This window comes from Mobula birostris, chromosome 29, assembly GCF_030028105.1.
Source record: "Mobula birostris isolate sMobBir1 chromosome 29, sMobBir1.hap1, whole genome shotgun sequence".
Taxonomy (NCBI): Eukaryota; Metazoa; Chordata; class Chondrichthyes; order Myliobatiformes; family Myliobatidae; genus Mobula; species Mobula birostris.
This window is the reverse complement of record NC_092398.1, coordinates 31,884,866-31,910,356: the sequence shown is the minus strand read 5'-3', so window position 1 is coordinate 31,910,356 and position 25,491 is coordinate 31,884,866. Positions and strand designations below refer to the sequence as shown.

Sequence of the window (25,491 nt, the reverse complement as noted above, 5' to 3'; positions counted from 1 at the left end):
CGCTTGCGGACAATTTGTAAAGTACTGTACGTCGCATCCCGGAGTTTAACGCGCTTCAGCAATCGCCTTTAGGCGCGGCGGCGAACAAATGCGCATGCGCAGGTGTCGCAAAGTCCCGGCAATCGCGCGTGCGCACAGCGGACAAAAGGCTTGGGGACGTCGGTGGCAGGTAGGAGCGGAGCTCTGCGAGAAGGTTTTTTTTAAATTTAACAGAGGCTGCGCCCTGAGTGAGTGGTAATTTCTGCGGGCTGCGGACACAACGTGATCCCGCACGCCGATATGGTCCTATATTCTCCCTCCCTCTCAGCCGAGCCGCACGATCCGTACTTGGGCCCTGGGGGAGGCTCTCTGCTGCGCATGCGCATCGCTGGGTCTGTGGCCGATAAGCCCATAGGAGATGGGGCAGAATCAGGCCATTTGGCCCGTCGAGTCTGCTCCGCCATTTCATCGTGGCTAGTCCACTTTCTGCCCTTATCCCTTCATGCCCTGACTAATCAAAAATCCATCAAACTTTGCCTTAAAGATACCCAATGATTTGCCTTCCACAGCCGCCTATGATAACGAATTCCACAGATTCACCATTCTCTGGCTGAAGAAATTCTTCCTCGTCTCCTTTCTAAGGCTGTGTCCTCTAGTCTTAGACTTCCCCCACATAGGAAGCACCCTCTCCATATACACTCCAGCCATGCCTTTCAACATTAGGTAGATTTGACTGAGATGTGTCCTCATTCTTCTGAAACCCAGAGCATTCAAACGCTCCTTATATGTTAAGCTTTTCAATCACTGGATTATTTTTTGTAAACCTTTGAACTTCTTGAAAAGTCAGCACATTCGTTCTTAGGTAAGGGGCCTAAAACTGCTCACAGTACTCCAAGTGAGACCCCACCAGTGCTTTAAAAAGGCACAACATTGCATTCTTGCTTGTATATTCTACTGCTCTCAAAATGAGTACTAACATCGCATTTGTCTTCCTCACCACGGAATGAACTTGTAGAATAACCTTTAGGGAATCCTGCACAAGGACTCCCAAGACACTTGGCACCTCAGAAATTTGAATTTTCTCTCCATTTAGAAAATAGTTTACGCTTGCATTTCTTCTACCGAAGTGCATGACCATACACTTCTCGACACTATCTTCGTGTCATCTGCAAACACGGCCACAAAGCCAACAATTTCAACATCCAAATCATTGACATATAATATAAAAAGAAGCATTCCCAAGACAAAACCCTGTGGAGCACAACTCATCTCTGGCAACCAATCAGAAAAGGCTCCCTTTATTCCCATTCTTTGCCTCCTGCCAATCAGCCAATGTTCTATCCATACTGAATATATTTCATCTAAAACCATGGGCTCTTAATTTGTTAAGTAGTCTCATGTTTAGCACCTTGTCAAAGGCTTTCTGCACATCCAAGCATACAACATCCACCAATTCTCCTTTGTCTATGCTGTTTATTAATTCTTCAAAGAATTTCATTTGATTTGTTTGACAATATTTTCCTGTAAGGAAACCGTGCTGACTACGGCCTATTTGATCATGTACCTCCAAGTACTCTGAACCACCTCCTTAACACTCGGCTCCAACATTGTCCCAACCACTGAGGGCAGAACAACTGGCTTTCTTCTGCCTCTCTATCTTCTTGAAGAGTGGAGTGACATTTGCAATTTTCCATTCCTCAGGAACCATGTCAGAAACAATTGATTGTTGAAGGATCATTACTAATGCCTCAGCAATCTCTTCTGCCAGCTCTTACAGAACTCTGGGGTGTACACCATCTGGTCCAGGTGACTAATCCACCTTCAGACCTTTCAGTTTCCTTAAAACCTTCTTCCTAGTAATGGCAACTTTGCACAACTCTGCCCTCTGACACTCAAACTTCTGGCACACTGCTAGTGTCTTCATCAGTGAAGACTGATGAAAACTACTTATTCAGTCCGTTCGCTATTTCCTTGTCACCCATTACTATCACAGCTACATAATTATGTAGTGGTCTAATATCTACTCTCGCCTCTCTTTTACTCTCAATATTTGAAGAAACTTTTGGGATCATCTTTAATGTTATTGACTAGCTTACCTTCGTATTCCATTTTTACAAGTTTTTTAGTTGCATTCTGTTGGTTTTTAAAAGCTTTCCAGTCCTCTAGCTTCCCACTAATTTTTGCTCTATTATATGCCCTTCTTTTAGCTTTCGTGATTGCTTTGAGTTCTCTTGTTAGCCCCTGTTGTGCCATCCTCCCTTTAGTATAATTCTTCCTGTTCGAGACACAGGCGCAGGATATATACATAGTTCAGAGGGACAGGATATATACATCTCTTTGGGATGTATATATCCTGTGCCTTCCGAACTACTTCCAGAAATTCCAGCCATTGCTGCTCTGCTGTCATCCCTGCCAGTGTTCTTTTCCTGTGAATTTTGTTCAACTGCTCCCTCATGCCTCTGTAAATCTCTTTACTCCATTGTAACACTGATACATTTGACTTGAGCTTCTCCTTCTCAAATTACAGGGTAAATTATATTGTGTTATTAATACTGAAAAGTGGCTGACAAGATTGAGGAGCCATTAGTAATGATCTGGGGCAGGGGTCCCCAACCTTTTTTGCACCGCGGACCGGTTTATTATTGACAATATTCTTGAGGACTGGCCAACTGAGGTGGGGAGGGGGGTGGGAGGGGTTCAAGTAGGGTTAAACTCACCTCAACATGTCTTTTACAGTTAGGGTTGCCAACTTTCTCACTCCCAAATAAGGAACAAAAGTAGCAGTCAAATCCTGACGAAGGGTCCCGGCCCGAAACGTTGACTGTACCTCTTCCTATAGATGCTGCCTGGCCTGCTACATTCACCAGCATTTTTTGTGTGTGCTGATGGGATACTTGTGTTTACCCCGAGAAAGACTACCATGACCATGAAGCCTTGCGCGGGCACCTGTGTGCACATGCGTGCGCGTACGTGCCGATTTTTTTTTCCACAAATTGGTTTTGGCTTAATCTTCCTGACTACACTGTACATACATTATTTCTACTTTATATAGGCTGTGTATTTATCATATCATTGTTGCTTTTACTATATGTCAGAGTTACTTTAGGTTTTAGGTGTTATTTGGTAGGTTATTTTTTGGGTCTGGGAACGCTCAAAAACTTTTCCCCATATAAATTAATGGTAATTGCTTCTTCACTTTACGCCATTTCGGCGTGAAAGGTTTCATAGGAACACTCTACCTTAGCGGGGGAAATACGGGACAAGGGTGGTCCCATATGGGACAAACCAATTTAGCCCAATATACGGGATGTCCCAGCAAATACGGGACAGTTGGCAACCCTACGTTCAAGTTCAACAGTGCGTGACAGGGAATGAGGAAAGGTGCAGCTGACTGGTATAGTTTCCTCACGGCCCGGTAGCACATACTTGGTGGCCCGGTGGTTGAGGATCGCTGATCTGGAGGATGTTAGAGTCAATTGTTAAGGATGAGGTTTTGGGGTACTTGGAGACACATGGTAAAATAGCCTGTAGTCAGCATGGTTTCCTCAAGGAAAAATCCTGCCTAACAAATCTGTTGGAATTCTTTGAAGAAATGACAAGCAGAATAGACAAAGGAGAATCGGTTGATCCTGTGTTCTTGGATTTTGAGTAAGCCTTTGATAAGGTGCCACACATGAGGCTGAGTAACAAATTAAGAGCCCATGGTATCAGAGGAAAGATATTAGCGTGGATCGATCAGGTTAGGAGGATGGGCCAAGAATGGCAGGTGGAAAATAGTGTTGGTGGGTATATGGACATGCACTTTGGTAGAAGAAATGAAAGTGTTGACTATTTTCAAAATGGAGAGAAAATACAAAAAACTGAGATGCAAAGGGACTTGGGAGTCTGTTTAGGATTCCCTAAAGGTTAATGTGCAATTTGAGTCTGTGGTGAGGAAGGCAACTGCGATGTTAGCATTTATTTCAGGAGCACTAGAATATAAAAGTAAGGGTGTAATGTTGAGACTTTATAAATCACTGCTGAAGCCTCACTTGGAATATTGTGAGCAGTTTTGCGTCCCTTATCTTAGAATGGATGTGCTGAAACTGGAGAGGGTTCAAAGGAGGCTCATGAAAATGATTCCAGGGTTAAACAGCTGACATAGGAAGAGCGTTTGGTAGCCCTGGGCGTGTACTCACTTGTATTCAGAAGAATGAGGGGTGATAATTGAGATCTATCGATTAGTGAAAGGCCTTGATAGATGGATGTGGAGAGGATGGTGGGAGAGTCTAAGAACTGAGGACAGAGCTTCAGAATAGAATGGGAGTGGATGGATGTTCCAAACACTGCCAAAGTCCAACTCTCTAAATCCAAGGAAAGGAACTTAGAACAAAAATATAATTGGAGTTAATCTCTGATGAAGAGTCTACCTTTTGGTCAGTGAAAACACTAGTTAGTGTTGGTAGGTAAAAAAGGAACAAAATCCTCCCATCTGGTTTGGTTCCTGAGAAAAATCATCAATGTTCTACCTCCTCTTTCTACCCGTGAGAATATGTCTTGTCTCATCGTCACTGGCATAACGATATCTAACATCTTTGTCCTGAGTAGCAAGTGATCTGCAGCTTTCGCATCACAAAAGTGCTACACTCCAATGAGAAATGCTGCCCTCCCCATGTCAAACACTGGCATAGCTGTTGGTGAGTTCACCACCATCAGTCACCGTTGGGGGGGGGGAGGGGAACGGCTGGGTAGGGGTCAGAGTAGTTAGGATCTGCCATGTGATACCATGTGCTCTTTGTGGGACATACCCAGATCTTGAAATTATCCCAAAGGGAAGAGACAAACTGAGTAAAGTCACAGATTGAAGACAGGCAGAAATGGCCCGTTCTGATCCCAACAGAAAAACAGTCAGAGAACTTGATGGTCAGACCGGATGTCTCAGCCGTGCCCAGTTAAAAGGAGAGGAGCTGTTCCTCCAACTTGGTTGAACCTTGGTAGAACCGTGTGACCTAGAGCCCACCATTGAGACTAAAGTGATCTCATCGGAAATACTGTCCTTCACCCATTTCATGTATTTTCTGAATCTTTTTACAGGTTGAAGACAGCAAAGAATTGGTGTCCTGGAATCTCAAACAAAACAATAAGGGATTCACTCACTCAGTGCGACCCACAGACACCTCAGTGAGTTCACAGTGCGGAGAGAGCCCCTAACGCCTGCTTTGTGTGAGAGAAGGGATTCACTCACTCAACCGATCCACGAATACACCAGTGAGTTAACAGTACGTAGAGGTGCCATTTACCTGCTCTGTGTTTGGGATGGGATTCACACACTCAGCCGAACTGCAGACCCACCAGTGAGTTTACACAGGGGAGAAGCCATTCACCCGCTCTGTGTGTGGGAGGGATCTGTTCAGTCATCCAGCCTGAAGATCCATCAGTACATTCACACCATACTGAGAGGTTCATCTGTTCTGACTTCGGGGAGCGATTCATTCTGTCATCCGAGCTGAAGATCCATCAGAAAATTCACACGGGTGAGAGGCCGTTCACCAGTTCCGTGTCTGGGAAGACATTTACTCACTCAGCCCACCCACAGACACACTAGTGAGTTCACAAGGGAGACAGCCTGTCCTGTGTGTGAAAACTCGGTCATCTGATCCACTGACAAACGAGTGGGTTTACACTGGACAGAGGGCATACGTCTGCCCAGATTTGGAAGGGATTCACTCACTCATCCAACCTACAGACACACCAAACAGTTCACACTGGGGAGATGGCATTCGCCTGCTCAGACTGTGGGAAGGGATTCAGTCAGTCATCTTACCTACTGAAACACCAGTTAGTTCACACCGGAGAGAAACCATTCGCCTGCTCAGACTGTGGGAAGCGATTCACTCGGTCGTTTCATCTGAAGCTACACCAGTCAGTTCACACAGGAGTGAGGCCCTTCACCTGCTCTGAATGTGGGAAGGGATTCACTCGGCCATCCTACCTACATTTACACCAGCGGGTTCACACTGGGGAGAGGCCGTTCACCTGCTCAGACTGTGGGAAAGGATTCACTCGGTCATCTTCCCTACTGGAACACCAGCAAGTTCACACTGGGGAAAGGCTGTTCACCTGCTCCGACTGTGGGAAGGGATACACTCAGTTAAGCCACCTACAGAGACACCGGTTAGTTCACACCGGGGAGAGGCCGTTCATCTGCTCAGACTGTGGGAAGGGATTTATTCTGTCATGTGAACTAAAGGATCATCAGCGAGTTCACACGGGACAGATGCTGTACACCTGCTCTGAATGTGGGAAGGGATTCAATCGGCCGTCCCTCCTATACACACACCAGCGGGTTCACACTGGGGAGAAGCCATTCACCTGCTCACATTGTGGGAAGGGGTTCGCTGAAGCATCCACACTGAAGCGACACCAGCGAGTTCACACTGGGGAGAAGCCGTTCACCTGCTCTGAATGTGGGAAGGCATTCACGAGTGCATTCGGCCTACAAAGACACCAGTCAGTTCACACTGGGGAGAAACCATTCATCTGCTCATATTGTGGCAAGGGATTTCCTGTGTCCTCTGAGCTGAATCTACACCAGCGAATTCACACTGGAGAGAGGCCATTCATCTGCTCTGAATGTGGGAAGGGATTCACTAGCTCGTTTGTCCTACGTAGGCACCAGTCAGTTCACGCTGGGGAGAAACCATTCACCTGTTCAGATTGTGGGAAGGGATTCCCTTACTCAACTCAGCTAAAACTACACCGGCGAGTTCACACTGGGGAGCGACCGTTCATCTGCTCTGAATGTGGGAAAGGATTCAGTCAGTCATCCAGCCTTGTGACGCACTACCGAGTTCACACTGGGAAAAATGTGAAGTAAGTTGCCTGCTAGATATTTAACCATGACAGTTGCTGAATCCAGTAGCAAGTTCTAAAGTGACTTGATGTTGAACTCTGCAATTATTACTGCTGCTCATCTCACCCAGTTCTGCAGCTGGATCACTGGGCACTGCAGGAGCTTCTTCTGCTGATGTTCAACTTAATGCGTCTGGAGTTAAATATTGTGGATCTGTGACAAATAAATCAGTTCTATTTTAAACTCCGTCTTGGCTACTTCGTGAATCTATAACACATCTAGTGTACCGTAGTAGCCAGCTTGTCCGTTCCATGACAGTCCTTTTAAATCCATCCATGCATCCAAGAGGACAGTGGTGTAATCTAACAACCTCTCACTCTCCCTGTGGTGATGGGTTCGAAACAGTCACCACTCTGTGGGCGAAGTTGTTTCCCTTGATTTTCCTGCAAGACTTCCTGCTGACTGCAGTTATTCCTGACATGTTTTTGTTCCATAAGTGTCTGGACCGAGAAAAAAATGACATTAGTAGCTAACCTCCTTATTCCCTGCTCATTTCAATGTTATGTGTCATTCTCAATTCTTCCAAAGATCTGTGTCTCAACACCACGGAGAGAGCGAGAGGTTGTTGGAAGACACCACTGTCCTCTAAAGTCTGAAAGCATAATGGGGAACCATCAGTTGAGTGTTAAATAGATCAGGATCAGAAGCCAGAGATGGGTCAGCACGGGGTGGAGTATGGGGCTCTTGACAGTGATAGGCATAAGAGCTCATGATGAGCAGGGGTTCGGGAGGGGGTGTGGCAGAGCAGCTACGTTTGGAAGCTGATTGACGTTGACACACACAACGCCTATTGCTTCTGGGAGCTTGCTGATTTAAATTGGCTTCTGCGTTCTCACAAAGAACTCAGGGAGGTTTGTTAATGCTGCACAGTGGGGTTTCAACTAGAGCTGCTTGGGGATGGGGACCAGAGTGCCAGAACAGTTAGTGGGGAGGTTATGGAAGCAGATGATAAGACCTCAAACAAAGTCAGGAATTGAAAGGTTGAGCATGGAGCGACCAGTGTCCTGAGCTATGTATATTTCAATGCAAGAAGTATCTTAAGATAGGCGGATGAGTTCAGGGCGTGGATCAACACCTGGAATTAAGACATTGTAGCCGTTAGTGAGACAGGAGGGGCAGGACTGGCAGCTCAATATTCTGGTGTTCTATGGCTTTAGACAGAGTGAGAGAGATTAAAGGAAGAGGGATGACGTTACTAGTTGGGGAAAATGTCACGGCAGGGTTCTGTCAGGACAGACTGGACAGCTCAACTAGTGAGGCTTTATGGGTGGAACTGAGGAATAAGGAAGGGATGACTACATTAACGGAGCTATATTACAGACCATTCAACAGTCCCAGGGAATTAGAGGAACAAATTGGTAAAGCAACTGCAGACTATTACAAGAAACATAATATTGTTATAGTACGAGATTTTAACTTTTCACCTGTTGACTGGGAATCCTGTACTGCAAAAGGACTAGATAGGATAGAGTTTGTCAAATGTGTTCAGGAAAGTTTCCTTCATCAGTACATGGAAGTCCCAATGAGAGGGTGTGCGTTGTTGGATCTGCAGTTAGGGAATAAGGCAGGTGACAGAAGTATGTATAGGGGAACTCTGTATCCAGTTACAACAATGGCATTAATCTCAAAGTAAAAAAGATAGGTCTCATACGCAGGTTGAGATTCTAAATTTTGATGGTATCAGAAATTGTCTGGCCAGTGTGGATTGGGACTGGCTGTTTTGTGGCAAAGGTGTACTTGGAAAGTGGGAGGCCTCCAAAAACGAAATTTTGGGAGTCTGAAGCTTGTATGTGCCTGTCAGAATAAAAGGTAAAGACGACAAGTGTAGGGAACCTTGGTTTTCAAGAGATACTGAGGCCCTGGCTAAGAGAAGAAAGGTGCATAGCCCGTATAAACAAGTAGGAACAAATGAAGAGCTTATGGAATAAAGGAAATGAAAGAGAACACTTAATAAAAAAAAAAATCAGGAAGGCTAAAAGAAAAGATGAAGTTGCTCTAGCAGGCAAGGTAAAGACGAATCCCAAGGGATTCTACAGATATGTTAAGAGCAATGGGGCTGCAAGGGTCAAAATGGGCCCTCTGGAGGACCAGAATGGTATTCCATCTGTGGAGCCAAAACAAACGGGAGACCCAGAGGAGGAGGAGGTGCTTGCTACCCTGGGGCAAATCAGGGTGGATTAATCCCCAGGGCCTGACAAGGTGTCCCCTTGAACCTTATAGGGGGCGAGTTCAGAAATTGCTGGGGTCCTAGCAGAGATTTTTAAAGCATCCTTAGCGACGGGAGAGGTACCAGAAGGTTGGAGGATAGCCAATGTTGTTCCACTGTTTAAAAAAGGCTCTAAACAGAAACCTGGAATTTATAGGCTGGTGAGTCTGACATCAGTTGTGGGAAAGTTATTGGAAAGTATTCTAAGGGACCTGATATGTAAGTACTTAGATAGACATGGGCTGGTTAAGGATAGTCAGCATGGCTTTGTGCTTGGTACGTCATGTCTAACCAATTTTATAGAGTTTTTCAAGGAAGGTGCCAGGAAAATGGATGAAGATAAGGCAATAGATGTTGTCTAAATGGAAGGCATTTGACAACATCCTGCATGGGAGACTGGTCAGAAAGGTTCAGTTGCTCAGCGTTGAGGGTGAGGTAGTAAATCGGATTAGACATTGACTTTGTGGGAGAAGTCAGAGTGGTAGCAGAGGGTTGCCTCTCTAACTGGAGGTCTGTTACTAGTGGTGTGCTGCAGGGATTGGTGCTGGGTCTTTGTTGTATGTCCAGTATATCAGTGATCAAGATGATAATGTGGTTATCTGGATCAGCAAATCTGTTCATGACACCAAGGTTAGGGGTGTAGTGGACAGTAAGGAAGACTATCATGGCTTGCAGAGGGATCTATATCAGTGGGAACAAGGGGCTGAAAAATGGCAGATGGAAATTAATGCAGATAAGTGCAAGGTTTTGCAATTCAGTAGGACCAGCTAGGGTAGGTCTTACATAGTGAGCGGTAGAGCACTGAGGAGTGTGGTAGAACAAAGGGATCTGGGAATACAGATCCATAATTCATTGAAAGTGGCATAACAGGTAGGGTCGTAAAAAATCGCTTTTGGCACATTGGCCCTTATAAATCAATGCATTGACTAAAGAAGATGGGATGTTATGCTGAAATTGTTAATGACATTGGTGAGACCTAATTTGGAGAATTGTATGCACTTTTGGTCACCTAGCTACAGGAAAGATGTGAACAAGGTTGAAAGAGTGCAGAGAAAATTTACGAGGGTGTTGCCAGGTCTGGATGATCTGAGTCATAAGGAAAGATTGAATAGCTTAGATCTATATTCTTTAGAAGATAGGAGATTTGATGGAAGTGTACAAAATTATGAAAGGTAGAGATAGGGAAGATGCAAACAGACTTTCTTGACTGAGGTTGGGTGGGACTATAACCAGAGATCATGGGCTAAGGGTGAAAGGTGAGAAGTTTAAAAGGGAAAAATGAGGGGAAACTTCTTCACTCAAGAGAGTTGTGAGAGTGGAATGAGCTGCTAGTACAAGTGGTGCATGCGAGCTCGATTTCAATGTTTAAGAGAGGTTTGGATAGGTACATGGATAGTAGGAATATGGAGGGCTATGGCCCTGGTGTAGTTCAATGGGAGGAGACAGCTTAATTTGTTTCAATACAGACTAGATGAGCTGAAGGACCTATTTCTGTGCTGTACTTCTCTGTGACTCTTAAAAGATTGATAGCATGGCACTGTTTTGCAGAGAGAAGGCAATGCTTTTAAACATTTTCAATGGCACTGTTCTTATCTAGAAATCTCCGAGCTGCACACATAAATCAAGTGTGTTGGTGCCGAGAGTCCAAAGTTGTGCCTCTAAGGCACAGCTAAGATTTTGATATCTAAATCTAAGCATTTGGGACGTGGACAAAAAGAAATAGTTCTGCGTTTATCTCGCATGAAGTATTTATAATGTAACTTTCAGATAAGTAATTAATGTGATTTTTCTACCAATTGAAGTGGAACATTGAGATTCAGGTCCGATGACCAGAATAATTGACATCCATACCTCAGCAGCAAATGGGAATAGTTGAGATTGAGGCCTGAGAGAAAAAACTGAGTCGGACAGCCAGTGAATTAAAATGTGTCACGTTTGGTTCTTCAGCAAATCTCTTTGGTTAAGTGTTACCTGATTTTCGATCCTTCTGCCACGTGAGACCACTGTTTATTCCATTCTGTCTGGGTGTGCAATGATAACGAACACCTCAGCCTTGGGTAACAAGTGACCTTACACTACAAATGTTCCACACATTAACGAGCTCCAACAAGAAAGTCGGAAAGAACTACCACTGACCTTCAGTGCCATTGCCATTGCTAAGTTCACCATCCTCAATCACCTCAGGATCACAGTGACCAGAAAGTCTTCAGGAGCAGTTGTGTAAATACCTTGTGCTCCTCGGACGACAGTGGGGTATGTCACGTACCCCATGATGGGTTAAAGAACCAGCAGAAATGGAAAACACTTTGGAGTCTGGTATTGCTGTTAACTAATGGTATTCATTAGTAACTACGCAATACAGTAATATAAATGCAGATAAATCAAACAGGTTGGCAATGATTTTATATATATATATGTAAGTGTGGAAATATATGAAAACCAAACTTCTTCAAGTCTAGGGATAAATAGTCTTACGATGATGAGTACGGTTCAGTTCATTTCGTGGTATTGAGTTGAGTAGTGATGGAGAGAGAGAGGGAGAGATTTGAGTCTTCAGGTGAGCTGATGCCGTTGATCTTCCCGTTGTCCTCCAAAATCCTTTCGAAGTCACCGACTGTGACCACAACAAAGGGGACCGTTCTTCTGTGGTGGAATTATCAACCCAGGCGAGTGTTGGACACACAAATAACTCCCCAACAGTCACACCCTTTTCACACTGCGAGGACCACTGATCGATCCTCCAAAAATCCACCTTTTCTGTGGGTACAGCAAAGCTCATTCAGTGTCCAAAACCATGTGTCTGTAGGTCTAACAGCTGACCTTCTATTTATCTCACCGTGCTGAACACCAGCTGTCCATCAAGCAGCTCCTCCCTTCTCTCTCTGTAAGAACTTGGACGCCGCTAGTGTCCTTGCAAAATTGTAAACACGCTGCCAAAAAACCATAACACCATCTCAAAGAAGTCTTTGCCTCTCTCTCTCTTTCTAACAATGTGTCTGTGTTCCACAACTCTCTCTCTCTTTTAAAAAGCACAGTTCATAGGGGTAATTCAGGACCCCGTCACAGATATGTTCAGAACTTTTAAGCTATAGCTATGGACAGAGACACGTTGAGTCAAATCACAGATAGAGAGTTTAAAAGCAGTGAGTGGGTGTAATTGGCACACATTGTACACCATAGTACCCAAGGAGACATTGAAACGTAGAAAACCTACAGCACAGTACAGGCCCTTCGGCCCACAATGCTGTGCCAAACATGTACTTACTTTAGAAATTAACTGGGGTTACCCATAACCCTCTATTTTTCTAAGCTCCATGTACCTATCCAGGACACTCTTAAAAGACCCTGGCGTATCTGCCTCCACCACCTTTGCTGGCAGCCCATTCCAAGCACTCATCACTCTCTATGTAAAAAACTTATGCCTGACATCCCCTCTGTTCCCACTTCCAAGCACCTTAAAACTGTGCCCTCTCGTGTTAGTCATTTCAGCCCCAGGAAAAGGACTCTGACTATCCACATGATCAATGCGTCTCATCATCTTGTACACCTCTATCAGGTCACCTCTCATCCTCCACCACTCCAAGGAGGAAAGGCCGACTTCACTCAACCTATTCTCATAAAGCATGCTCCCCAATCCAGGCAACATACTTATAAATCTCCTCTGCACCCTTTCTATGGTTTCCACATCCTTCCTGTAGTGGGGTGACCAGAACTGAGTGCATTACTCCAAGTGGGGTGTGACCAGAGTCCTATATAGCTGCAACATTACCTCTCAGCTCCTAAATTCAATTCCACGATTGATGAAGGCCAATATACCGTACACCTCCTTAACCACAGAGTCAACCTGGGCAGATGCTTTGAGTGTCCTATGGGCTCGGACCCCAAGATCCTTCTGATCCTCCACGCTGCCAAGAGTCTTACTATTAATTCTATATTCTGCCATCATATTTGATTTCTAGTTGGGAAGTTATGATGCAGTTATATCTTATGATGTTACGGAAACAAGACCTTTGGCCTGACGTCCGCATTGCTGGTATTGCCCAGTGGGCTAGTTTCCAACTGCCTGCATTTGGTCCATAATTCTTTAAAGCTCTCCTCTCCATGTATATATCTGAATAGTTTTAAAATGTTGCCAATACTGTAAGTCCAGCCAAGTTCCTGGTAACTCTCTTCTGCAATCTTTCTAGTTTATTAACATCTTTCCTATAACAGGGTGGATGAAACTGTACACAGTGTTCATAAACATAAGAGATTCTGCAGATGCTGGAAATCCAAAGCAACACATGCACTAAATGTTGGAGGAATTTAGCAGATCAGGCAGCATCTAAGAATAGGAAAAATCAGATGGTGGGTAGAGGAGAAAGAGACAAGCTGGCAGACCAACCTCTTAAAGTGAACCTTAACTCATTGTGATCACTGGACAATGGAGGAGAGATGTTCACCTTTAATGGGTCTGGAGTTTAATATTCTGGGTCTGTGACAAATAAATCCGTTGTAGGCCCCAGGTGCTTAGGGAATCTACAACACATGCCGTGTACAGTAGGGAGCGAACCCAGCCCAGCTGGTCCCTGCCAATGTTTCCATTCCACAACAGTCCTTTAAAATCTATCCCTGCCGTTCACCTCTCACTCTACCTGTGATAGCTTACAGTTGGTCACCACATTGTGGGTGAAGAGGTTTACTGTGAATTTTCTCTATGAATTTCTGTTGCCTCCTGAAGTCGAGTTCACTTGGGTTTTGTCCCAAATATTTCCCATTCCTCAGGACCCTGTACCAGAGCAGAATATCATAAACTCCTACTTCCCTGCTCTTTTCAACGTTTTGGGTCATTTTCACTGATTTCTGCAAAGTTTATTTCTGCAAAACGTTGACAATAGACAATAGGTGCAGGAGTAGACCATTCAGCCCTTCAAGCCAGCACCACCATTCACTGTGATCATGGCTGATCATCCACAATCAGTACCCTTTTCCTGCCTTCTCCCCATATCCCTTCACTCCGCTATCTTTAAGAGCTCTATCTAACTCTTTCTTGAAAGAATCCAGAGAACTGGCCTCCACTGCCTTCTGGGCAGAGCATTCCACAGAACCACAACCCTCTGTGTGAAAAAGTTTTTCCTCAACTCCGTTCTAAATCGTCTACCCCTTATTCTTAAACTGTGGCCTCTGGTTCTGGACTCCCCCAACATCGGGAACATGTTTCCTGCCTCTAGCGTGTCCAATCCCTTAATAATCTTATATGTTTCAATCAGATTCCCTCTCATCCTTCTAAATTCCAGTGTATACAACCCCAGTCGCTCCAATTTTCAACATATGACAGTCCCGCCGTCCCGGGAATTAACCTCGTGAACCTACGCTGCACTATGCTACGTTGAGGCAGCATCTATGCAGAGAGTCGCCGTTTCAGGCCTAGACACTGCACCATGTCTAGACTGTTTATTCCTCTGTTTAGGTGCCGTCTGACTTGCTGAGTATCTCCTGCATTTTGTGTGCGTTGTTCCATACGCATTTCTAGCAACTTGGGTTTTATCTCTGGATTTGTAAGTGGGTTGGAGAATGTCATTTGACACACTGTTGATACTGAGTATATTGCATGCGGGAGCTTGTTGCATTAACTTAACTGCTGCGTTTTCAGCCGCCGCAGCCAGATACTTTTAATGGCACCTTACATCCCAGAGTTCTCCGCGCTTCAGAATTCGCCTTCGGGTGAGGCAGCAATCAAATGCGCAGGCGCAGCTGCCGCTGAGCCGCCCGAAATTGGCGCATGCGCTCAATGGACAAAAGGGCTCTGGAAAATCGGCAGCAGGTAGGAATAGGGCTCCGGGTGGAGGTTTATCAACACAGATGTCCGTACCCCGACAACTTCTGCTCCGGGACACCACCCGGGTTCCCTTCATCGGACGTTCTGCACTCGGGCCCCGGGGAGCTTTCGGCTGTTTAGCGAAGGTGCTGGCACCATTTCTGCGGCGCATGCGCATCGCTGGAGCCGGGGCCGGTAGGACCATAGGAGATGGGACGGAATAGGCCATTTGGCCCATCGAGTCTTCTCCGTCTACTTTCCCTTTCAGCCCCAATCTCCTATCTTCTCCCCTTATCAGTTCATACCCTGCCTAATCAAGAATCTTTCAACCTCTGCTTTAAATATACCCAGTGACTTGGTCTCCAAAGAATTCCACAGATTCATCACCCGACTGGCTGAAGGAATTCGTCCTGATCTCCGTTCTCTGACTGTGTCCTCTGGTTTTAGACTCACCCACCATCGAACACAACCTCTCCACACCCACTCTATTGCTGCCTTTCAACATTCAACAGATTTCAGTGAGATCTTCCCTCATTCTTGTGAATTGCAGTGACTAGAAGCTCAGACATCAAATGCTCCTCGTATGAGAAGCCTTTCAATCCTGGAGTCATTTTTGTAAACCTTCTTTGAACCCCTTGCAATGTCAGCACATCTTTTCTTAGATAAAAGGCTAAAAACTGCTCACAATATGTCAAATGAGGCATCACCAGTGCTTTATAAAGCCTCAACATTACATCCTTGTATTTATATTCTTGTCCTCTTGAAATAAATGGTAACATTGCATTTGCCTTCCTCACCAGTGGCTCAACCTGCAAATTAACCTTTAGGGAATCCTGACAAGGTCTTTGCAGCTCAGAATTTTGAATGTTCTCTCCATTTGCAAAAACATAGTCTCTACACTTTTATTTCTTCTACCAAAGTGCATGACCGGACACTTTCCGGCATTGTATTCCATCTGCCACTGTGCCTATTCTCCTAATCTATCAAAGTCCTTCTGTAGCCTGTACTTCCTCAAGCCACCTGTCCCTGCACCTATCTTCATATCATCCACAAACTTGGCCATGAAGCCAACAATTTCAGCATCCAAATCATTGACATATAATGCAAAATGGGGCAATTCCAACACAGAGCCCTGTGGAATACTACTAGTCACTGGCAGCCAACCAGTAAAGGCTCCATTTATTCCCATTCTTTGCCTCCTGCCAATCAGCCAATGCTGTATCCATGCTAGAATCTTTCCTGTAACACCATGGGCTTTTAACTTGCTAAGCACCTTGTCAAAGACCTTCTGAAAATCCAGGTACACAGCATCCACCGATTCTCCCTTATCTATCCTGCTTGTTGATTCTTCAAAGAATTGGATTAGATTTGTTGGGCAAGATTTTCCCCTAAGGAAACCGTGTTGACTACGGCCTATTTTACCATGTGACACTTTCTTACGCAACAGCCAATCCAGAATAGCTGATCCCCTGGTGGATTCTACCATGAGCTCCCCTAAAAAAACAATCATTCTAGAAACTCCCCCTCTTGGGATCCAGCACCAACCCTGATTTTCTCAATCTACCTGCATACTGAAACCCCTCATTTCCCTTTTGACATCCATTTTCTATCTCCTGTTGAACTTTATAGACCATGTTCTTACATCTGTTTTGGGATTTGTATATAACTCCCATCAGGGTCTTTTTACCTTTACAGTTCCTTAGCTCTACCTACAATGATACAACACCTTCTGATCTATGTCACCTCTTTCTAATGATCTGATGTAATCTTTCACCAACAGAGCAACGCCACCCCTTTTCCTCCCTGCCTGTCTTTTCAATATGTATCCTTGAGCTTTAAATTCCCAGCTATAATCTTCTTTCAGATATAATTCAGTGATGCCTACAACATCATTCATGCCAATCTGTATCTGTGCTACAACCTCATCTCCCTTATTCTGCGCACATTCAAATATAACATTTTTGGTCCTGTATTCACCCTTTTCAATTTTGTCTACTTTCAACTTTTCAACTCATCCTGTTGACTGCGATTTTGCCCTCAGTCAGTCAGTCAGTGGGTGCCGTCCCGAATCCGGGGTTGGCAGCTGTGCATGTCCATCTACTTTGATCTTGCGACAGCACCGAGTACAGCCTCTCCTCCAGTTTGTTCTCACTGGCCGCCTTGGAGCCGCCTACCGCTGCCCCCGCCAAACCCGAGCCCGAGGCTGCGTCGGCCTCCAGCCGCGGCCGCTTCTCCGAGCTCGGCCCTTCCTTAGGCGGATGCCTTGGGCAGGTCCAGGCACACGGTGCAGCGCCCAAGTTCATCATGTCTCTTCCACCTAGGTGCATCGCACACAATTCGTAGATACGTGGTGAGGCTTTAATCTCTTCCACAGAAGATGGCCATTGGCTCATAAGGAGCTCATCCGCCCTTTGTCAGGTCTTGTTTTTTTTTAGTCCTGCTGGGTGTCCTCACACCCTCCTCACCAGACTATGGCCCAAGTCGCCGACCACTCGACCACGGCCGCCCGCCCCCCACTGAATCTCTCCAAGCGTCCAGCGCCCGACCGAAAAACCATGGTCAAGCGGCCGGCGACCAAACCTATTTTGCCCTATCGTCAGCCTTTCCTTGCTAGGAGTCTCACTACACACTGCCTCTATTTGTAAACCAACTACCTCATCCTCAGCCCTCTCACTCCGGTTCCCATCCCCCTGCAAAATTAGTATGGACCCTGCTGAACAACTCCAGCCAACCTGCCTGTAAGGTTCCCTCGGGTTCAGATGTAACCAGTCCCTTTTGTACAGGTAATGTAGAAATCCCAATGATCCATAAAGCTGAACCCCATTCCCTGCACCAGCTCCTCAGCCATGTATTCACCTGCCAAATCATCCCATTCTTAACCTCATTGGAGCGTGCCACAGGCAGCAATTCAGAGGTACTACTCTGGAGCTCCTGTTTTTCAGCTTTCTACCTAGCTCCCTCAAATCTCTCTTCAGGACCCCTTCACCTTCTCTACCTACATCATTGGTGCCAATATGTACCAAGTCTTCTGGCTGCTCACCTTCGCCCTTGAGAAAGCCACGGACCTGATCCAAGACATCCCTGATCCTGACACCAGGGAGGCAACATACCATCTGGGTGTCTTTATCGTGCCCACAGAACCTTGTCTCTGTTCCTCTGACTATGGGATCTGCTGCAAACCTCTTCACCTCTCTGCTCTTCTGAGCCACAGCACCAGCCTCAGAGACCAGGTCACTGTGGCTCCCGATTGGTAGGTCATCCCCCTCAATAGTATCGAAAGTTGTATACTTATTATTGAGGGGGACAACCACAGGTGTACTCTGCACTGGCTGTGCATTTCCCCTCCTTCTCCTGACAGTCGCCCAGTTACCCGTCTCCTGCAGCTTAGGTGTGACTCCCTCCCTGTAGCTCCTGTCTCTCACCTCCGCATTCTCCCATAGGAGTCAAAGGTCATTCGGCTGCAGCTCCAGTTCCTTAATACAAAATACTCTGCAGATGCTGGGGTCAAAGCAACACTCACAACACGCTGGAGGAACTCAGCAGGTCGGGCAGCATCCATGGAAACGATCAATCAATGTTTCGGGCCAGAACTCTTCGTCAGGACTGAACAAGGAGGGGGCAGAGGCCCTATAAAGAAGATGGGGGGAGGGTGGGAAGGAGAAGGCTGGTAGGTGCCAGGTGAAAAACCAGTAAGGGGAAGATAAAGAGGTGGGGGAGGGAAGGTGAAGAAGGAATAGGGGAAAACACAATGGATAGTAGAAGGAGGCGGAACCATGAGGGAGGTGATAGGCAGCTGGTGGAGGGGGCAGAGTGAAATAGGGATAGGGGAAGGGAGGGGGAGGGAATTACTGGAAGTTGGAGAATTCTATGTTCATACCAAGGGGCTGGAGACTACCTAGACGGTATATGAGGTGTGGCTCCTCCAACCTGAGTTTAGCCTCGTCATGGCAGTAGAGGAGCCTCAAAGTTGATAAGTTCGTTGCCTAAGGTAGAAGGAGATGAGTTATACAGCTCCCGTTACATACACGTGCAGTTCAACTCTTTGAGTGATTATGCAGAAGGTTTGAAGTTAAGAACTCATCTCCTTCTACCTTAGGCCACAAACTTATCAATCACCCCTGCTGTGGACCACTTTCTGGAGGTCCAAAATGCCGACTTCTACAAAGAAGGAATCCGTATGCTCCACGACCGCTGGACTAAGTGTGTAAATGTAGGAGGGGACTATGTTGAAAAATAAATGTGCCAGGTTTTCTAAAATTGACTCCTTCTACCTTAGGCTACGAACTTATCAATCACCCCTCGTAGAGTACAAAGCACTACACCTAGTAATCTAGGTGTTGAGTCATTGTGGAGAGAGCTAAGGAACTGCAAGAGTGAAAAGACCCTGATGGAAGTTATATACAAACCCCCAAACAGTTGTAAGGAGGTGGTCTACAAATTACAATGGTAGACAGAATATGCATGCCAAAAGGGCAGTGATACAATAGTCATGGGGGATTTCAATATGCAGGTAGATTGGGAAAACCAGGTTGGTGTAGATCCCAGTAGGGGAATTTCTAGGATGCCTATGAGATGGCTTTTTAAGAGCAGCTCGTGGTTGAGCCCACTGGGGAATCAGCTATTCTGGATTGGGTGTTGTGCAATGAACTGGAATTGATCAGAGAGCTTCAGGTAAAAGAACCCTTAAGGGCCGGTGATAATAACATGATAGACTTCACTCTGTAATTTGAGAAGGAGAAGAGTTGGCCAAAGTTGATTGGAAAAGAACACTGGCAGGGATGATAACAGAGCAGCAATGCCGGGGATTTCTGGAAGCAATTCAGAAGGCACACCATATATGCATCCCAAAGAGGAAGAAGTATTCTGAAAGCAAGCTTATACAGCCGTGGCTAACAAGAGAAGTCAAAGCCAAAGAGTAGATCAAAAGTTTCTTCAGATGCAGAAAATCTAAAAGAGAGGTGAGAGTGGATATCATACCACTGGAAAAAAATGCTGGAAAGGCAGTAATGGGAGCGGGGGGGGTGGGGGGCAAGGAAATGTCAGACGAACTGAATAAATATTTTGCATCAGTCTTCACTGTGGAAGCTACTAGCAGTATGGTGGAAGTTCCAGTTATCAGGGGGCATGAAGTGTGTGAAGTTACCATTACTAGTTGGGAAATTGAAAGGTCTGCAGGTAGAAAGGGCACCTGGAACACATGGTGTACACCCCAGTGATCTGAAAGGAGTGGCTGACGAGATGGTGGAGGCATCAGTAATGGTCTTTCAAGATTCACTAGATTCTGGAAATGTTGCAGAAGACTGGGAAATTGCAAATATCACTCCACTCTTCAAGGTGGACAGAGGCAGAAGAAAATAAATTATAGGCCAGTTAGTCTGACCTCAGTGGTTGGGAAGATGTTGGAGTGAATTGTTAAGAATGAGGTCTCAGGGTACTTGGAGGCACGTGATAAAATAGGCCAAAATCAGCATGGTTTCCTCAAGGGAAAATCTTGCCTGACAAATCTCTTGGAATTCTTTGAAGGAATGACAAGCAGAATAGACAAAGGTCGATGTTGTGTACTTGTATTTTCAGAAGGCTTTTGACCAGGTTCCACACATGAGGCTTCTTAACAAGTTATGAGCCCACAGTATTACAGGAAAGATTCCAGTGTGGATAAAACAGTGGCTGATTGGCAGAGGCAAAGAGTGGGAATCAAGGGAGTCTTTTCGAGTAGTGTTCCACAGGGGTCTGCGTTGGGACCGGTTCTTTTTATGTTATACATCAAGGATTTGGATGACATATTTGATGGCTTTGTTGCAAAGTCTGCAGGCGATACGAAGATAGGTGGAGGGGCAGGTAGTTTTCAGAAAGTAGAGAGGCTGCAGAAGGACAGACATATTAGGAGAATGGCAGATGAAATGCACTGTCAGGAGGTGTATGGTCATGTACTTTGGTAGAAGACATGAATGGGTTATTTTCTAAATTGAGAGAAAATATGAAAAAAACTGAGGCCCAAACGGTGCAGGATTCCCTGAAGGTTAATTTGCAGATTGAGTCTGCAGTGAGGAAGGCAAATGCAATGTTATCACTTATTTCAAGAGGAATAGAATATAAAAGCAAAGGATGTGATGTTGAGACTTTATAAAGCAGTGGCAAGGCCTCACTTGGAGTATTGTGAGCAGTTTTTCACCCTTATCTTAGAAACTGGAGAGGGTTCAAAACTGGTTCCAGGATTAAATGGTTTGTCATATGAAGAGCATTTGATAGCTCTGGGCCTCTGTTCACTGGAATTCAGGGAATAAGGGGTGACTTCACTGAAACCTATCGAATGCTGAAAGGCCTTGATAGGGTGGATGTGGATAGGATGTTTCCTATGGTAGGAGAGTCTAAGACCAGAGGACCACAGCCTCAGAATAGAGGGGCGTCCTTTTAAAAAGGAGAAGTGGAGGGATTTCTTAAGCCAGAGAATGGTGAATCTGTGGACTTGAGTGTCACAGACAGCTGTGGAGGCAAAGACTTTATGTATATTTAAGGCAGAGATTGATAGGTTCTTGATTGGTCAGGGCATGAAGGAATATGGGGGGGGAAGACAGGAGATTGGGGCTGAGAGGGAAAATGGATCAGCCATGATGAAATGGTGGAGCAGACTCAATGGGCCAAATGGACTTTGTCATGATTTGATTTCATTTTCTACCAACAGAGCCACGCAACTCCCTCTGTCTTCCTGCCTGTCCTTTCGATATACTGTGCATCCTTGGACATCTTTCATGACTATAATCTTCTTTCAGCCATGATTCAGTAATACCCATGGCGTCATACCTGCCAATCCTGTAAGTGTGCTACAATTTCATCTACCTCATTCCATATACCGCACACCTTCAGACCTGTATTCATTCTGCTGATCGTACTTTTTCCCTATCATCAGCCTCTCCGTGCTGCTCAGTGCCTCTGTTTGTAAACAAACTACTTCATCCTAAACACCATCATTCTGGCTCCCACCCCCCGCTGCCAAATTAGTTTACACCCTCCTGAACCACCCTCGCAAACCTGCCCACAAGGATATTGATCCGAGTCGGGTTCGGGTGAACTCGTCTCTTTTCTACAAGTCATTCCTTCCGCAGCAGAGATCCCAATTATCCAAAAATCTGAACCCCTGCCCCTATACCAGTTCCTCAGCCACGCATTCACCTGCTAAAGCATCCTATTCTTACCCTCACTGGGGCATGGCACGGGCAGAAATCTAGAGATTACTACTGTTTTTCAGTTTACTACCTAGCTCCACAAAATCTCACTTTGGGACCTCCTCCCCTCTCCTACCTATGTCATTGATGCCAATATGTAACAGGGCTCTGGCTACTCACCCCCACCCCCCTTTAGAAAGCTGTGGACCCGATCAGAGACATCCCTACCCTGGCACCTGTGTGTCTCTATTGCATCCACAGAGACTTGTCCCTGTTCCTGTGATTGTGGAATCTGCTATCACGACTGCAGGGAGACTAGTATCTCACTCGTGGGGTTTACTGGGTATTGAGGCAGCCATGGGAGACACTTCCAGCATTTTCCCTGCCAGTCCATAGGGCGTGTTTGGAAAAGCAGACAAAGGGAATGGGAGCATGCATCTCCCAAACACTGCTAAGCTCCAACTCTCTAAATCCAAGGATTAGGAACTCAAAACAAAAATATGATTTGAGTTCATCTCCAATGTCTTCCAGGCAATGAAAGCGCCAGTTATTGTTGGAAGGTTTGCACTTGAATAAAATCATCTATGTTCTCCCTCTTCTTTCTACCCGTGAGAATATGTTTTGTCCCATTCTTGCTGGGTACATAAAGATATCTAACACCTTTGTCCTGGGTAGCAAGTGACCTGCAGCTTTCACATCACAAAAGTGCCACACTCTAATGAGAAATGCTGCCCTCCCCATGTCATTCACTGGCATTGCTGTTGGTGAGTTCACCACCATCAGTCACCATGGGGGGGTGGGGGGCGCGGGAGTGGGTAGGGGTCAGAGTAATTAGAAAGACTCCAGGATCAATCATGTGCTCTTTGTAGCACTGTGGGACATGACCGGATCTTGAAATTATCCCGATGGGAAGAGACAAACTAAGCCAAGTCACAGATTGAAGACAGGCAGAAATGACCTGTTCTGATCCCAACAGAAAAACAGTCAGAGAACTTGATGGTCAGACCAGATGACAAGAGTCCTGATGAAGGATCTTGGCCTGAAATGGCGACTGTTTACTCTCTTCCATAGACGCTGCTCAGCCTGGAGTTCCTCCAGCATTTTGTGTGTATTTCTTTGATTTCCAGCATCTGCAGGTTTTCTCTTGTTTGATGGTCAGTCCAGATGCCTCAGCCATGCCCAGTTAGAAGATGAGATGGTCCTCCAACTTATGTTAAACATTGGTATAATCGTGTGACATCAGAGCTCACTGCTGAGACTAACGTGATCTCAAACAAAATGCTGTCTTTCAGACGTTGATGTATTTTGTGCATCTTTTTACAGGTTAGAGGCAGCAAAGAATTTGTGTCCGGGAATCTCAAACAGAAACTCACTCAGCCAACCCGCAGGCACTGCAGTGAGTTCACTGTGTGGAGAGGTCATTCAGCTGCTCTGTGAGTGGAACAGGATTCATTCCCTCACCCGGCCCGCAGTCCCTACCAAGTGACTTTACACTAGGGAGAAGCTCTGCGTCTGGGAGGGATCTGTTCAGTCATCCAGCCTGAAGATCCATCAGTAGGTTCACACCACACCGAGAGAATCCCCTGTCCTGACTCCGGGGAGTGATTCATTCTGTCATCCGAGCTGAAGATCCATCAGAAAATTCACACGGGGTGAGAGGCCGTTCACCAGTTCTGTGTCTGGGAAGACATTCACTCACTCAGCCCACCCACAGACACACCAGTGAGTTCAGAAGGGAGACGGACCATTCAAATGTCCTGTGTGTGGGAAGATATTCACTCGGTCATCTGATCCACTGACAAACGAGTGGGTTTACATTGGACAGAGGGCGTACGTCTGCCCAGACTGTGGGAAGGGATTCACTCACTCATCCAACCTACAGATACACCAAACAGTTCACACTGGGGAGATGGCATTCACCTGCTCAGACTGTGGGAAGGGATTCAGTCAGTCATCTTACCTACTGAAACACCAGTTAGTTCACACCGGAGAGAAACCATTCGCCTGCTCAGACTGTGGGAAGCGATTCACTCGGTCGTTTCATCTGAAGCTACACCAGTCAGTTCACACAGGAGTGAGGCCCTTCACCTGCTCTGAATGTGGGAAGGGATTCACTCGGCCATCCTACCTACATTTACACCAGCGGGTTCACACTGGGGAGAGGCCGTTCACCTGCTCAGACTGTGGGAAGGGATTCACTCGGTCATCTTCCCTATTGGAACACCAGCAAGTTCACACTGGGGACAGGCTGTACACCTGCTCCGATTGTGGGAAGGGATACACTCAGTTAAGCCATCTGCAGAGACACCGGTTAGTTCACACTGGGGAGAGGCCATTCATCTGCTCAGACTGTGGGAAGGGATTCATCCAGTCATGTGAACTGAAGGATCATCAGCGAGTTCACACGGGACAGATGCTGTACACCTGCTCTGAATGTGGGAAGGGATTCAATCGGCCGTCCCTCCTATACACACACCAGCGGGTTCACACTGGGGAGAAGCCATTCACCTGCTCACATTGTGGGAAGGGGTTCGCTGAAGCATCCAAACTGAAGCAACACCAGCGAGTTCACACGGGGGAGAAGCCGTTCACCTGCTCTGAATGTGGGAAGAGATTCCGTTACTCAACTCAACTGAAACCACACCAGCGAGTTCACACTAGGGAGAAACCATTCACCTGCTCAGATTGTGGCAAGAGATTCACTGAAGCATCTAAACTAAAGCACCACCAGCGAGTTCACTCAGGGGAGAAACCATTCCCCTGCTCTGAATGTGGGAAGAGATTCCGTTACTCAACTCAACTGAAGGTACACCAGCGAGTTCACACTGGGGAGCGACCGTTCATCTGTTCCGAATGTGGGAAGGGATTCACTAGCTTATTCAGCCTACAAAGACACCGGTCAGTTCACACTGGGGAGAAACCATTCATCTGCTCTGAATGTGGGAAGGGATTCAGTCAGTCGTCCAACCTTGTGACGCACTACCGAGTTCACACTGGGAAAAATGTGAAATAAGTTGCCTGCTGGATATTTAACCATGACAGTTGCTGAATCCAGAGCAAGTTCAAAAATGACTTGATGTTGAACTCTGCAATTATTGCTGCTGGTTGTCACACCCAGTTCTGCAGCTGGATCACTGGGCACTGCAGGAGTTTCTTCTGCTGATGTTCAACTTAATGCATCTGGAGTTTAATATTCTGGATCTGTGACAAATAAATCAGTTCTATTTTAAACTGTCTCAGCTCCTTAGTGAATCTATAATACATCCAGTGTACAGTAGTAGCCAGCTTGTCCATTCAACAACAGTCCTTTTAAATCTATCCCTGCTGTTCACCTCTCACTCTCCCTGTGGGGTGAAGATGTTTCCCTTGGTTTTCCTGCTGACTGCAGTTATTTCTGACATGTTTTTGTTCCAGAAGTGTCTGGACCGAGGAAGGATGACATTGGTAGTTAACC

General features: G+C 45.9%; 1 protein-coding gene across 1 annotated transcript; it reads left to right on the top strand.

The window, feature by feature from the left end:
- Window positions 1-120: 120 nt before the first annotated feature.
- Window positions 121-25,237, top strand: LOC140190179 (uncharacterized). Its single transcript, XM_072246691.1, has 4 exons — window positions 121-169; window positions 5,053-6,831; window positions 14,768-15,069; window positions 23,765-25,237. Exons 2-4 carry the CDS (start codon window positions 5,732-5,734, stop codon window positions 25,048-25,050), a joined length of 2,688 nt encoding a protein of 895 aa, XP_072102792.1. The 5' UTR covers window positions 121-169; window positions 5,053-5,731; the 3' UTR covers window positions 25,051-25,237.
- The last annotated feature ends 254 nt before the right edge of the window (window positions 25,238-25,491 follow it).